The sequence below is a fragment of the Penicillium robsamsonii genome, assembly GCF_028829455.1.
Source record: "Penicillium robsamsonii strain IBT 29466 chromosome Unknown utg000005l_segment0_segment0, whole genome shotgun sequence".
Taxonomy (NCBI): domain Eukaryota; kingdom Fungi; phylum Ascomycota; class Eurotiomycetes; order Eurotiales; family Aspergillaceae; genus Penicillium; species Penicillium robsamsonii.
In genome coordinates this window covers 939,458-953,845 of record NW_026643223.1, presented here as the reverse complement: position 1 = coordinate 953,845, position 14,388 = coordinate 939,458, and the positions used below count along the sequence as shown (strand labels likewise).

At 48.1% G+C, this 14,388-nt stretch overlaps 6 protein-coding genes across 6 annotated transcripts; 4 read left to right on the top strand and 2 right to left on the bottom strand.

The window, feature by feature from the left end:
- Window positions 1-312: 312 nt before the first annotated feature.
- N7447_008396 (Short-chain dehydrogenase/reductase SDR) lies at window positions 313-1,403 on the top strand (the record flags this gene model as incomplete). The annotated part of the gene is made up of 3 exons (XM_057232658.1): window positions 313-586; window positions 646-1,228; window positions 1,283-1,403. The coding sequence occupies 3 exons, from the start codon at window positions 313-315 to the stop codon at window positions 1,401-1,403; spliced, it is 978 nt and encodes a 325-aa protein (XP_057082200.1).
- A 112-nt stretch (window positions 1,404-1,515) lies between these two features.
- N7447_008395 (uncharacterized protein) lies at window positions 1,516-2,344 on the bottom strand (the record flags this gene model as incomplete). Its single annotated transcript, XM_057232657.1, has 3 exons — window positions 1,516-1,740; window positions 1,805-2,228; window positions 2,286-2,344. 3 exons carry the CDS (start codon window positions 2,342-2,344, stop codon window positions 1,516-1,518), a joined length of 708 nt encoding a protein of 235 aa, XP_057082199.1.
- Window positions 2,345-3,413: 1,069 nt separating this feature from the next.
- Window positions 3,414-5,254, top strand: N7447_008394 (cytochrome P450; the record flags this gene model as incomplete). Its single annotated transcript, XM_057232656.1, has 4 exons — window positions 3,414-3,616; window positions 3,685-4,452; window positions 4,511-4,974; window positions 5,034-5,254. The coding sequence occupies 4 exons, from the start codon at window positions 3,414-3,416 to the stop codon at window positions 5,252-5,254; spliced, it is 1,656 nt and encodes a 551-aa protein (XP_057082198.1).
- Window positions 5,255-5,613: 359 nt separating this feature from the next.
- On the top strand, window positions 5,614-7,286 carry N7447_008393 (FAD-binding oxidoreductase; the record flags this gene model as incomplete). Its single annotated transcript, XM_057232655.1, has 5 exons — window positions 5,614-5,768; window positions 5,819-6,215; window positions 6,268-6,358; window positions 6,411-6,744; window positions 6,794-7,286. 5 exons carry the CDS (start codon window positions 5,614-5,616, stop codon window positions 7,284-7,286), a joined length of 1,470 nt encoding a protein of 489 aa, XP_057082197.1.
- Window positions 7,287-9,104: 1,818 nt separating this feature from the next.
- Window positions 9,105-10,967, bottom strand: N7447_008392 (multicopper oxidase; the record flags this gene model as incomplete). Its single annotated transcript, XM_057232654.1, has 1 exon — window positions 9,105-10,967. The coding sequence occupies one exon, from the start codon at window positions 10,965-10,967 to the stop codon at window positions 9,105-9,107; it is 1,863 nt and encodes a 620-aa protein (XP_057082196.1).
- A 1,052-nt stretch (window positions 10,968-12,019) lies between these two features.
- On the top strand, window positions 12,020-13,205 carry N7447_008391 (FTR1 family protein; the record flags this gene model as incomplete). Its single annotated transcript, XM_057232653.1, has 2 exons — window positions 12,020-12,313; window positions 12,372-13,205. The coding sequence occupies 2 exons, from the start codon at window positions 12,020-12,022 to the stop codon at window positions 13,203-13,205; spliced, it is 1,128 nt and encodes a 375-aa protein (XP_057082195.1).
- Between the last annotated feature and the right edge of the window lie 1,183 nt (window positions 13,206-14,388).

Sequence of the window (14,388 nt, the reverse complement as noted above, 5' to 3'; positions counted from 1 at the left end):
TCTGTAAGTAATCGATTGTGGTTGATCCCCTCTCGGAATGCCTGCGAGATGACGGCCACGCCGCTATATACTTGTCGCGATACAATCTTACGGTCTGGATTGGACGATAACTCTGTCCAGGTCCCGAATCACACATCCGACAAGGCTGTTACATGATTCGGGGCTGAATTACCCGACGCTAGCCTTCGCCCTAAGAGCAATCTAAAATCTGACATGCATGGAAACTTCCTATTGTCGATTTGGGTAAATCGACCTCCTTTATTCCCCTCCTTAGGGACTCTCCTTTGATATCCCACCTCATCAGTTGAAGAAATGGGGACCAAATTCGACGTGACTCCAGAAAAGCAGGCCAGCGTGCCTCGCTTCTTCTACAATCAGCTCACCGTCAAGCCCGTCATGGTCCAGGGCGTCAGCCTTGCGGGCAAGACTGCCTTGGTTACCGGATCCAACACGGGAGTGGGCCTGGAAACCAGCCGGCAGCTCCTCGACCTGGGACTGAGTAAGCTCATTCTTGCAGTCCGCAGTGAAGAGAGAGGTCAGACGGCGAAGAAGAAGTTATCTGCTGGCCGGAATCTGTCCGACGATAGTATCGAGGTCTGGAAACTTGATCAGTCCGACTATGACTCTGTCGTCGCCTTTGCGGAGCGCACCAAGAGCCTCCCCGGCTAGATATCGTCGTGCTGAACATCGGTCTCGGCAATGCGACACGAGTCTTTAACCCTAAAACGGACCATGATGAGATGATCCAGGTTAATTATCTCTCGACAGCCCTACTGGCAATTCTACTGCTCCCGGTGGTTAAAGAAAAACGCGCCGCGCAAGGGGGTCCGAGTCGAATTACGATCGTCTCATCGGAGGTCTCTGCGTGGACAGCCTTTAAGGAGAAGAACAGCTTTCCGCTGCTGGCATCGCTCGACCGGAAAATCGCTAAGGTAGACCCCCTGGATCGGATGATGGTTTCTAAGCTGCTGGGACAGTTCTTCCTGTCATATTTGGCCTCTATTATCCCTCCTTCTGTGGTGGTCATTAATGCCGCGTCGCCGGGCTCTGTCTACGATTCCGAGTTTAACCGTGAGCATGATAAGACTTTTTCCGGAGCGATCGCGAAAGTCGTGATGCGCCGGCTGGCTAACACCGCTGCTGTTGGAGCCCGAATGATCACCGATGCAGCCGTTAAACATGGCCAGGAGACGCATGGCGAGTTCCTCTCCTTTCAGAAAATTGTGCCGTGAGTTACTTCTATATGTATCATGACTAAATCTGTCGCTAAATCTGTTTATAGGTTGGCACCGATCATTTACACTGCAGAGGGAAAGAAGATCTCGGAACAGCTCTGGAAGGAGACTAAGGAAGAACTAGCCTTTGCAAATGTGGAGGAGATTCTTAAGACTATTTCGGAGTAGATAGCCATGATTAAAGCAGCGGATAATTCACGTTGTGATTGAAGACATGTAGGTAATTTGAGGAGGACTAGTTATCTCATGAGCCGGACAGTTAGATGAATCAATTGCTATATCAATCCATCTTTTTCGACCGATCGGCAAATCGCCGTTGAAAGAATGAAGATTCCATCTTTTGGCAAGCCAAATCCCAATCTGAGGTCCATTTACGATAGAAAGGCTGATAGCCCAGTAAACCGCCCACCCATCGTCCCACGACGAGGCCCATAGTGCGTGAGACGGTCTGCCCGAAAGGAACCCACCACGGGAGGGAGATGTACGATCCACCGGCATCAAATGTCTGTATCCATGGGTCAGACAGGAAACTGAAGCATTCAAGGGATAGGAATGGAAGGAGGACATACGCTAAACAGCTGAATCAGGTCAATCTTAGCCCCATTGACAACCACATCATCCTGATACCGGTACCAGTTCTCAAAGAAAACCGGGCTCAGTTCAAACACACTGTCGGTCTTCTCACCCGATAACAGGAACTTGACCACCGTATTGCCATCTTCTTGCCGATCCAGCGAAAGAGGGTACGATCGATGGTCTTTGTAAGGCTTGATGCTGTAAGGCCCATCACCTGGCGTTAGCACCACTTCCCGGCCGTCAATCTCCAGCGCCAGACGGCCTTGAATGGATTCGATATATTCTTCTTGAACGTGGAAGTGCACGGGCGGTTTGTGACAGAAGAACTCGGCCCCCTTCACCAAGTCGAGGGTGACTTCGAGGGCAAAGGAGCGTTCAGGATGGTGAATGAGGCGTCCGTTCACGGCATTTTTTAGACTATGAAAGGTACAATAATCTTAGTTGAGTCATGAATGGGATAGTAACGATACTCACACCTTGACCTGGGTGTCGGAGTCCGAATACACCATTTTATCTGCGTCGGAGGGTGCCATGGTTGCAATGTCTTGTTCCTATGTTCTCCTAGCCTGGGAATGGCGTCTCCAAGATCAATAGAACGGCTGCAGATGAGGTTTAAGTCCAGTCACTCAACGGGCTACGCTTATCCATTAGTTTGGCTTCCTCCATGAGCCCATATCGGATGTCACCTCCCCCATCACTACCGAGAGACAGCTCGCTTGCAACCCACTCGCCCCTATCTCTACTGTATTTGGTATGAGACTGTAGCCTGGCTCCACCTTGTACCTTGAGACATCTAGGATTGTAATGTGGGGGCGGGAAGATTCATGAATCCTCGTGGCGTTATTGTCGATCTTACTCAAATACGACTAGATTGACTCCACTGGCTAATGCAAGATGTGCTCTTTTACTAAACGAGGCAACCTAAGGCTAATATCACCATCGACCGTAAAATCCATTAACGAGGCTATTTCTAGGATCTAGACCGTCGACGATACCGGCTAAATCATCTACCCGGTCCTTCGCACGGTGGCCCATGTAGGGCCCACACGATAGCCTGTGCGATTGGGCACGTAATCGTGCCAAGCGCCCAATACACCGTGTGGTGTATCGGGCGCCATAGGTTTGGTGTTGGGCGCTTGGCACGATTAGATCCCTAGATAATGTCAGATTCGGTTCGGGAGGGCCATAGCGGAAATCCGAATGGAGACGCCCGAGCAGATTCGTTCTACGGAATATGGAGTTACATGGATCAAATGCATGCGCTTGGGCCTGGATTCCTTTGCAATTTGTTTCTTTCCCCATCTTCCCTTTCCAATTTAGATGCGGAGTGAATGGCGATTTTCCCGTTTCTTACGGCATCTTTCTCGACAACCTAGCCATAGACCCCTGTCGAGATGTAAGCCGTAGTGTTGAACCACGGCAATGCATGGGTATCGCATTGCCGATGCATCTATTCCGGGATTGTTCCATGATAAAAGCAAATAATTATGGTGCACTGCGTAGGTACAATGCGGATATGGTCTTCATGATGAATCTGAATTGAATCGTTGGGCTTCTTTCGGCGTTGTTTCCTCTTTCTTGGTCATAAGTAATTTATCCATTATGGACACCCTACATATACTTGCTGCGCACGTAGCAGAGCGGCCAACCATCCTTGTTGCTGTCGCCTTAGTCGTGCTGTTATCAGGGCTTCTGCGGCTATCCTCGCGCGGAAAGCAGCCGCCATATCTCAAAGAGAGGATTCCATATGTCACCAACACCATTCAGTATCTGACAGACGTGGGGACATTCTTGAATCGAGTAACGTAGGTTCCATACATTCATTTTGTCCTTCTTTCCCCCCAAGTCAGTAGCATGGCCTGACAAAATTCAGAACAACGTTGGAGAAAACCAATAGCAACATAGTCAAATTCCATGTCGGACCGATACCAGCATACATAGTCACCGGCACAAAGAACGTGCAAACGGTGTTTAGTTCCCCGCACATCCTGGACGGCAATTTCCTCCAGCTCATGTTGATGGAACGTCACTGGGGAATGTCTAAAGAAGAAATCGCTAAGTTCGCAAATGATAAATCCGGTCGACTTAAGACCCCAGCCCCAGGAACAGAGAACACCCCAGCGGAGAAGCGATTCTGGCGCGGTCACGATCATCTATATGCTGAGTATCTCAGTAACCGCACGTATGCGGATGCTCTGGCCGACTCATTCTACTGTCTGTTCTCGGAGCGTCTGGATCAGCAATCGACGGCGGAATGGGAAACCATCAATCTGTTCGAGATGCTGAAGACCTCTATGGCCGAAAGTGCCATTATCTCGCTGTTTGGTTCACGGATCATCGATCTAAATCCCGGCTTCGTTGACTGTTATTGGGAGTTCGATGAGATTGCCGGGACTCTCGTCTGGGGACTTCCTAAGTTCCTGCAGCGACGATCGGTAGCGATAAAAGATCGTCTACACGCTATGACGAGGAAGCACATCGATTCCGCGTGGGAACACTTTGACTGGAATGGTCCCGATGCAGAGTCCAAGTGGGAACCGCAATTTGGATCTCGTTTGTCTCGGGAGACTGCAAAGTGGCTGTTTGAAGGGGGTTTCTCGAACCAGGCGGCCGCCGGACACACATTGGCCTCGTTATTTGGGTGAGAGCTCATCGTGATATCGGAGAGTTGAATTGCGAAATGCGCTAACACCGATCAGCCTCAACGGCAACACAGTCCCTGTCACTGCATGGGCGATGATCGAGCTGATCAAAGACCGGACTCTCCTCGAAGCTGTGCGCACAGAAGCCGTGGGAGCCTATATAACAGATCCCACCACCGGAGCTAGACGGATAGACGCACAAAAGCTCATTAATCTCCCTCTGCTGCAGTCTCTCTACATTGAGATCATGCGCCTGCATGTCTCTTTCAACGTGACACGCAAGGTTATGCAGCCCGTCCAGGTAGACGGCTATATGATTGAGAAAGGGGCCCTACTGCAGACCTGCTCGCAGATCGCACACTACGAGGACGCTGTCTGGGCCACGCCAGAGCACCCTGCCTCGGATTTCTGGGCCTGGAGACATGTTCAATATGTAGATTTGCGAGATGACTTAACCGGGGAGACGATTCACCGGCCTCAATTTGCCATGAAGGGTAGACCAAGCTCATTCTTTCCATACGGTACGTTTTTCTACTTCTATCCCACGATACCAGAACTATCGCTAACGGGTTTGTGCCAGGCGGCGGATATGTGATGTGCCCAGGGCGGCATTTTGCCAAGCAGGAAATTATGCTGGCCATTGCAGTGCTGGTGACTAAATTTGACATTGAGTTTGTTGAATGGGTGCACTCTACTGGGAAGCCGTCGGAGAGGCCGGCTCAAGATGATTCCAAATTTGCTGGCTTCATCGCCATGTCTCCGGACCGGGAGATGAGAATTCGGTGGAAAAGACGGTGGTAGTATAAAGATAGGGAATTGCGGCATACTGGTCCAAGTAGCGTGGTCGAGCCCGTTATGTAGAAGCTAAATCATGTCCCACATACTCGTACTACAAATTGAATGCTGTGGCCGGCTGGGTATACGTCGCGTACATCTAAACCGAACAAATAAAACTTCAATCTGCAAGTACGTCGATTCCATGGCGCAGTAAGGATTTCTCCAGCCGAGTAAGCGGTAATATAAGCGATTCCAGGGTGTTCTAGCTCGGTGTCCAAGAGAGCCCGACTCCATTTTTCGTGTATAAATACAACATGCCCACCTCGCAGTAGTATCTCCACTACACAAACTTTCTCCATTTCCATTTACTTTAGGTAGCAATCATGCCACGATTGTATCGTATCCTACAATACACTCTGGCCGCAGCAGGCGCGATGGCCACTCCTGTACAAACCTGTCATAAGCTTGGTGCGGCTATTGATAACTCCACCTTCCTCCGGGATAGCGACGTGTACACAGCTCTGGTACATAACCACTGGTAAAGTGCCCAATATTATATTATTCTAGCCTATCTACTAACGCGAGCAGGTCTCAAATCGCTTGGAAGCGTCCTACCTGCATTTTCCTTCCATCCACCGCACAGGATCTGCAAGTGGCCGTTCCTATGTTGACTGCAGCAAAGACCCGGTTTGCCATTCGCTCTGGGGGACACATGCCCGCCGAAGGTGCTGCCAGTATTGATAACGGGGTGCTGGTGGATCTGTCTAAGCTCACCGACTTGCGCTATGATGGGGATGCCAGTCATGTTTCCGTCGGCTCTGGGCTGCGATGGGGAGAAGTCTACAGCCAGCTGGACGAGCATCAAGTCACCGTTGTTGGTGGAAGAGTATTGGACGTGGGAGTTGGCGGTTTGCCCCTTGGGGGTGGTCTCTCCTATCTGTCCGATCTATATGGTTTGGCTTGTGACAACGTGGTTAACTTTGAGGTACGCGCCCTCTCTTTTCATCAGAACAAGACAACTTAGTTTCAGATAACAGGTCATTCTCGCCGACGGATCACTGATCAACGCCAATTTCACCTCTCACCCCGATCTGTTCTGGGCATTGAAGGGCGGTGCCAATAACTTTGGTACGTTTCGATTGTTGGACACCCGAACTCATCAAGTAACCCAGTGCATCAGGTATCGTGACGACATACACCCTGAAGACATACCCCATTTACCAAGTTTGGGGTGGAAGCCGTATAATTGCCTGGGAACACGCTGAGACCCTCATTGATGCCATTCAGCAATATCAATCCCTTCCCAACAAGGACCTCTACGCCAACATCAACTTAAACGCAGCGGCAATCAACACCACTGACGTCGGATTGATCTTGCAAATGGTCTACCTCAAACCTGAGGAGTATCCAGTGGCCTTTAATCTATTTTCTGAGATCCCTACTCTCTTGGATACCACCGGTCTGAAGACCTTGTCAGCCATGATGGGCGAATTCCCCACGCCAACCCTTCCCCGGTAAGAAGTTTGCACAACGTGTAAAGGTCACTCACTAATCATATATAAGGATTGATCACTGGGTATTAACCGTTAAGCCCACCAAGTCTCTATACGACGTGATCAAAGAGCAAATGCTGCGTTCTCCGCACCTCGACGACATCCGCTCAGTCACCGCTGGCTCCGTCTCGTTCAGTTTTCAGCCAATTTCCTCCTCCCTAGTAGAAGCAGGCCAACAAAATGGAGGAAATGCCTTGGGATTGGAGGCGGTTAATCAGACTTGGTTCCATATTGATTCGGCGTGGTGGTGGCCTGAGGATGATGACAAGGTTCTGGGGGCATCACGCGCCATGATGGATGTTATCGAGGAGACGGCGAAAGAGGAGGGCAGCTACCTGTCTTACCTGTTTATGAACGATGCCAACCGGAGACAAGAGGTCATTGCGCACTATGGCGAGGAGAGTACGAGGAAGCTGCATCAGGTCCAAAGAAGATACGATCCTAGCCGGGTGTTCCAAAAGCTGGTGCCTGGAGGATTCAAACTTCCCAGGGGCCGTAACTAACTCGGTGGGGATGAAAGGATGTTTATGGAAGAGCAGGGAGCCATACTGAAAGATGTTATAAGCTATTTGGTTTAATCTGGATCCGATATATTGGGCAGGATATACATCGAGTAGATATTTGATGGTGGTTTGCTGCTTGAAGACCATATTTACCGGTGCCATTTTTTATATAATAGATTATGGTAAGCTCAGTAGAGGTACAGGTGCGATGGAGGTCAGATACAAAGACGAGGGTGAAAAATTCGTGTTGTAGGAAACGACAAGGTCATGGTCGACTTGAGGCGTGGGTAACGAGGATGAGCGGGAATGGGAGGTGGAAGGACACCAAGAGGGAGGGAAGACTATGCATTTTATAGGCGCTCAAATGGACTGGGTGAAAAGAGAGGGGACTTGGATTTGGCTGAAGGGGAGCCATTTTCGGCGTCGTTTTGGTCGCCAGTGGAAACGAGGGGAACAACCGTGTAAGTCGAGTGTCAACATCAGGACCGCAGAATGACTAACAGTGCTGAGCAGCTGGACGTTCAAAGTTACTGGTGGAAAGGCGGCCGGTTCTGGCCTCAAAAGCGGTCATTTTCGGCGTCATTTTCACAGATCATCATATTCTAGTTGTAAGTATTGAAACTACTTGTAATATCCGTCAGTTGAAGGCGTAAGTTCTGCAATGAATATTTCTTTCTATATAATTCACATCATGAACCTCACAAAGGATTGAGATGGTATATTGACATCAATGTTTATTGAAGAGAAGGACTGTATCTCTAAATACATGACCCCATTAATTTGATATTCTAACAGGCATCTTTGTGATCGGGAGAGTAGCATAAGGTCTGCTTGTGGCATTTGTATGGAATAGAAAGGTGTATATCGACCTAGGGGGATATATAAACCTTCAAGCTCCCCACGACGGTAGATAACTGGATTGCATACATCTATCGCCGAATCGGGAGGAAATTTCAACTCTGTCACATGCATTGAGCCGTGTTTCTGGCCAACGACAGTAACGTGTACTGCCACTAGGCCGAAGTTCCGATAGACGCGAGCGAGGAGGTTCAGCATTTTCATTCAATTAGATATGCTGTGAAATTTACAGACAAAGCAGCGAGTTTTTAGTAGCTAGAAAAAGAGCGATTATGAATATACAGGGAGGAATAAAAGCCAATGTTTCTGGGCTGGATTAGTAGATAGTTGGGGTAAAGGCTCGCAAGGGGCAAATTATATCAGTTCTGCAGGCAGCACAACCTAAGAGTGATTGATTTGACATGTCTAGAATAAGCCATCCAACTACATGAACTATATATATCAAGGTGAAAAACTGTAGAAAGAGCTGAGAAAACATTAGTTTGACACTGATTTCTACCACTTGATTTGGTTGATATGCCAGTTTACCAAGTCTTGTTTGCCGAGCTCAGATCATGTTTGTGAACTACGTATAGACATCTGATTTGTGTAGAGGTGAAGTTGTAACTCTCTCTCTTTTTTCCAAGGCTATTCTCCCCTAACTTTCCCCTATGACTTCGGAATTAACCTTGCTTCCTCCCCTCAACCACTATGGCCACGACTACAGCCACGCGTGTGAGCTTGAGTACCAGAAGAATAGATGCCCATGCCAGAAGTGTAGCCTGATAGTCAAACACATCATGAATTAGTATGCGACATGGCAATACAAAGTGGCATCCTGGATTTCAGTCGAACGCTCGTCTGATAATTTTTACTTAGATTCGAACACACAAGTATCAAGCACGACGAAATTAAAGTACACAATTGTATATAGAAATCGCTTTCTAATCAATACACGTTACAAACGTCGTAGTTCACCTTCTAATCCCGGTACGCCCGTGAGGTCTCTGTGATCTCCATTTCTGTGGAAGTATTGTCATCTGAACCGGGCTTTCTCACAGGGGATTTCAGACCAGACATTCCATAAATTGAGATGGCGACCATCCCCATGATTGCACAAATACAAGAAAATACAAGAGCGACAATTCCACGTGCAGTGAATCCATCCGGGATGAATCCGGGGGGCTTGTTCTCTCCCTTCAGGTTGAGGTAATCCTCCGCGTTGGCAGCGGCATTGCCCTCGTAAGGTACGCCGGCAGCCTCACAGACCTTGATGTGATCATCAGGAATGACGAGGTTATTTTGAAGCTCACGAGGAGCCTCGATGAACGTCATCGCAAGTCCTTGCATCATGTGCCAGTCAATGTGGCAATGGAAAAGCCAGACACCAGGGTTGTTAGCGAGAAAGCGGATAACATAGTATCCCCCAGGAGGAAGGACAAAAGTATCACGACGCGCAGGGTAGACGGGGAACTCGGTGTGATTGGAGGGGTCAAAGGTGGCGAACTCTATTCCGGCATCGTAATCGTAGAAATTCTCACCATACGATGGGTATCGATCCAACAGTTGGAATGCGTGGCCGTGCAAGTGGAAGGGGTGGGTGCCTGAGTCTTGGTTGCTGAGAATAATATCCACAACATCGTCCTTTTCGAGAACGACGGACTGAGTATACTCGCCGTACACTGTTGCATCAGTTGCGAGGTCACCGGCCGACATGACGGTGTACAGTGTGGGGACTTTGGGCTTGGTGTAGCTGTGGTCGTTCAGTAAGCCGTATCCCATGCCATTATCGAGATTTTCCATGACCAGAGTGAGCTCGATGGTCTGCTTTGGGTTCTTGTATAGCTCCACACGGTCATGTGGCACGAGGGTCATATCGTCAAAAGGATAGAGGTCCGACGATTCTTCCACGGGCATTGTGACCTCGTTATGAGGAGCACTTGGGTTGTACTCGAGCCAATTCGTTTGGTTGAGCAAGAGATCAGGGGTGATCAGATCAAGAAGAGATGAATCGGCTACCATAACCATGCCGTAGTTCTTTTCGGTGGAGTTTTTCATCGTAACCAAGACAGAGTAACGCTGGGCAGCAGAAAGGTATAGAATGTCTGCTTCTGTCTCATCGACATAGATACCATCAATTTCGACAATGCGCATTTGGTGGTCCTCAATCCAGAAATATTGACCCACAAAGGTAGCGATATTGATGAGTCGAAGAAGGTAGGTCTTGCCGGCCTCAACAGGATAGCTCTGGCTGACCGAATTGTTGAACAAGAAGGAGTTGGGAATAGGCTCAGCTCCAGTAGGGTTGTACAAGGACATGAAGTCAGGTCCAATGTCCTCGGTCATGTCGTGGTACCAATCAGTCATTGTGAGGACCATCTCTTCATCGTACTCATCGTAGAAGTAGGACTCCTCATCATGAACGATAAATGGCGCTCGGTAGCCATCGGGATAGCAGTAATCTGTGTGACAGTGATACCAATATGTGCCGTTCTGATTGACCGTGAAGTTGTAGGTGATGCTTGACCCTGGAACCACTGGACACTGCGTAACCATAGAAGGGCCATCCATGTCACTGGTGCCGTTCTGGTACATTCCGTGCCAGTGGATTGATGTGGTCTTGTCACCGAGACCGTTGTGCATGTTGACCACCACACGGTCTCCTTTGTTCACATCAACGGTTGGGAGAGGCCATTGATCATTGATGCCAATGACTTTGCGTTCAGCAAGGCCATCTGGATTTGCCATCACCCATGTCACATTCCAGTCAAATGTGTGTGTCACTGCCTGACAGCATCCCGCAAAGAGCTGGAAAGCTCCCAAAAGAGCAATGTAATTCCGCATTTTGAAGTGCAGACTAGAGATTGTCCAGAGAAACGAGGCGTTGTTCGGAGGAATTGTCCTGGATACTGGGTCAAGGCATAGCTATTGTACTCACCTATGGCTTTTTTTCGGCTCACTATTCAATCTAATTTCCCGACCTCTCCGGCATGGGTCGATTTAGCGAATTCATGTTTAGAATGTTAAAAGAGGCGTTGGACTAAATTAGCGTGGTGGAGTCCGATGGACTCTGATTGATATCCGGCTCTTGTTTCCTAATCCGAACAAGGGACTAGGAGTAATTTCTCGCAAAAGTCACAAAGTGGGCATTAATTACGGTCTCGGTCTCGGAACTGATTGATAAAAAAATGTCAACGGGATCATATTCCACCAGGCCCACTTGTTACCCACTCAATCCACTTTTACCCTTCTTCTTAACTCCGAGTTGTGGGAAAAGTTTCCATTGGCGAGACTCTTTTGCCAAGGGTCCATTCCAAGAAAATACACTCTGTCAAGAGAAGACGTTAGAGAGAAGAAGTGTATGGTGATTATTGAGCAGGGAAGAATAGCCGAGGTGTCAAAGTGTATAGGAAGGGCAAAGCAAAAGAATACATGCGAGGAAAATAGAAGATCAAACAACGGCAGTTATCAGATCTAGCGGGCACACTATAACCTCGCCAACTTCACTTTTCCCACATTCGGAGCCATTACGTTTGTGAGTCATTTTCACAGTTCCACGGTTATCATTGTTTCTCGCTCCTTTGTCCTGGCTCTTTGAATGTTGGTATCTTCGGGCCATACCGTCAATCTCTGAAGGGGCTGGAACAATTTAGATCACAAGAGTGGAGGCCGGAAAAAGGGAAATCGCGTAATGAGTTCCAACAAAGCTACGGTGTCAATTGGGAAAGTCCGTAATTTCCAGATGAAGATAGATTACTGACTAACCTGAATCAGAAGGTCATTTCCCGGACGGCCGTGGTCGTCAGACATGAATTGGCATTGTTCAAAATAAAAGCACTTGAAACGAAACATTCCTCGTTTTCTTTCATCTACTATCTTTCTACCCCAGTTGCACAATGGCAAACGTTTTTTCCGTGCAGGTGTTCTTTATTGTCTTTCGGGAATGTCTCGAGGCAGTCATCATTGTCTCTGTTCTTCTGTCTTTCCTGAAGCAATGCTTGGGTCAGCCAGGCCAGGATCAGGCGGTCTATAAACGACTGCGAAAGCAGGTTTGGATGGGGTCAATCATAGGAGTGATATGTTGTCTATGTATCGGAGCCATCTTCATTGGCCTCTTTTACGGCCTGGGTCACGATGCTTGGGCAGACTCGGAGGAGTTGTGGGAAGGTATTTTTTATCTGATTGCCACGGTATGTTTGACTGATATTTGAACTCATACCAAGAGAATGAAGCTGATTCCTCTACAAGATCATGATCACCATCATGGGCCTTGCTCTTCTACGGATTAACAAGACCAGGGAGAAGTGGCGCGTCAAGATTGCGAAATCTCTGGTCGAAAAGAAGGAAGGAAAGTCACGGTGGATGCGGAGTGACTGGGGTCGTCGCTATGCCATGTTCATCTTACCCTTCATCACAACCATGCGTGAGGGTGTTGAAGCTGTGGTCTTTGTTGGTGGTGTATCCCTTGGATACCCTGCTACTGCTTTCCCTCTGCCAGTCATTACTGGCATCATGGCCGGATTGCTCGCCGGTTGGTTGATTTACCGCGGAGGAAATGTCATGTCGATCCAAATCTTCCTTATTGCTTCAACCTGCGTTCTCTACCTCATTTCGGCTGGTATGTTCTCCAAGGCCATCTGGAGCTTGCAGTACTATCAGTTCGTGGTCGGAGTGGGCAGTGATGTTGGTGAAACGGGCTCCGGCCCCGGCTCCTACAATATCCTCCAGACCGTCTGGCACGTCAACTGTTGCAACTCCGAGATTGATAATGGCTGGGACATCTTCCAGTCTATCCTGGGATGGCAGAATACCGGTACCTATGGATCTGTCATTGGATACAATGTCTACTGGCTATTTATCATGGCTTGTATCGCCTGGATGCTGTATGAAGAGCGTACCGGCCGAGCTCCCCTTGCAACCAGCTTCTGGGGCTTGATGATGCATGTGCCAGGCTTCAAGAATATTGCCAATAAGAAGTTGAGAGCAATGGACTTCAATGATGATACTGCGGTGCGACAGATCAATTCGACGATGTTCCATGACTCCATTGTGGTGACTGAGACGGTGGAACCCAACAAATGAACCAAACAGACACTTCAATTTTGTGAGATACTGAACACTGGTGACCCGACACGGGGGTTGTATGAACGGGTGAAACTACGTAGTGTCGGTTGTTTCTCTTCGCAAAATACAGAATAAAATATTTTGTCACATGAATTGAGGTTGTGAACAAAATATAGATATACAATCAAAATGAGAGATTTTTGCTACGCGTAACATATTATTTTTCCGTGTATATACGACCTTGCAACTCCGTGAAAATGAGTCTTGTACTCTATGATATTATGACCATATGACCATGCCACGCTGCCCCATCCCTTTAGCCTTAGTCGCGTGCACTGTTGCTCGAATTGGGAAAAATCTTGCGAGGCCCCATTGTTATCTCCGATCTAGATGTATGAGCTCTTCCATACAGATTGACGAAGAATTTTCGATAGCATTGTTATTACCCCCAAAACTGCAGCTAACCGAGAGTCACATCTCCACAGAACTCGACTAGAAGGAAAACTCTTTAGCAATTCCACTTGTTCCCCAAAGTTGGGTCTAGCTTAAGAGCCCACTATAAACCCGACCTCGACATATCAGACCCGAGATACCCGAACCCGAGCCCTACTAGCCTGATAACCTTACGACCGAATGATCCGCGATAGCTCCGAGCTTCAACGCGAAAACAATTTGGATTTAATTGTCTAATTTTATTCCTGAAAAATCAATTCGATGGGCCAGTCAGAAATTGGCACAGAGAGACATGAAAAAAAATCACCGTCGAACCGATATCACTATACCTGGCGTTCCAAGGTTGATACTTGGTCCATGAAGGGATTTTTCAATATCAATGCTGTATGATATAGTACGGATATTACGGATAGTGCTTTTCTTTCGGGGGTTTTCTTTGAGCTTGTACGGTTGGGTAAAGCCTGCCGTGATCGAAAGTTTTCTGAAACTTCATTCTACAAGCCTATGACCATTCGTAGAACCGACTACCGGAAGCTCTCACCTATTTAAATTAACCTGTCCCGAGTAAATATTTCAACGACGGTCATGATTGACTTTCCTTTTGCGTGGGTTTTGATGTGGAGGTCTATCACACTGGTTGAACTGTTTTGGGGTCTTCCGTTATCAATTGGGACCTTGCTATTCTTTTCAGGGTACACAATGGGGCTGCTCGTCAATAATCCCCAATTCAAACAACGTACTAGCCTCG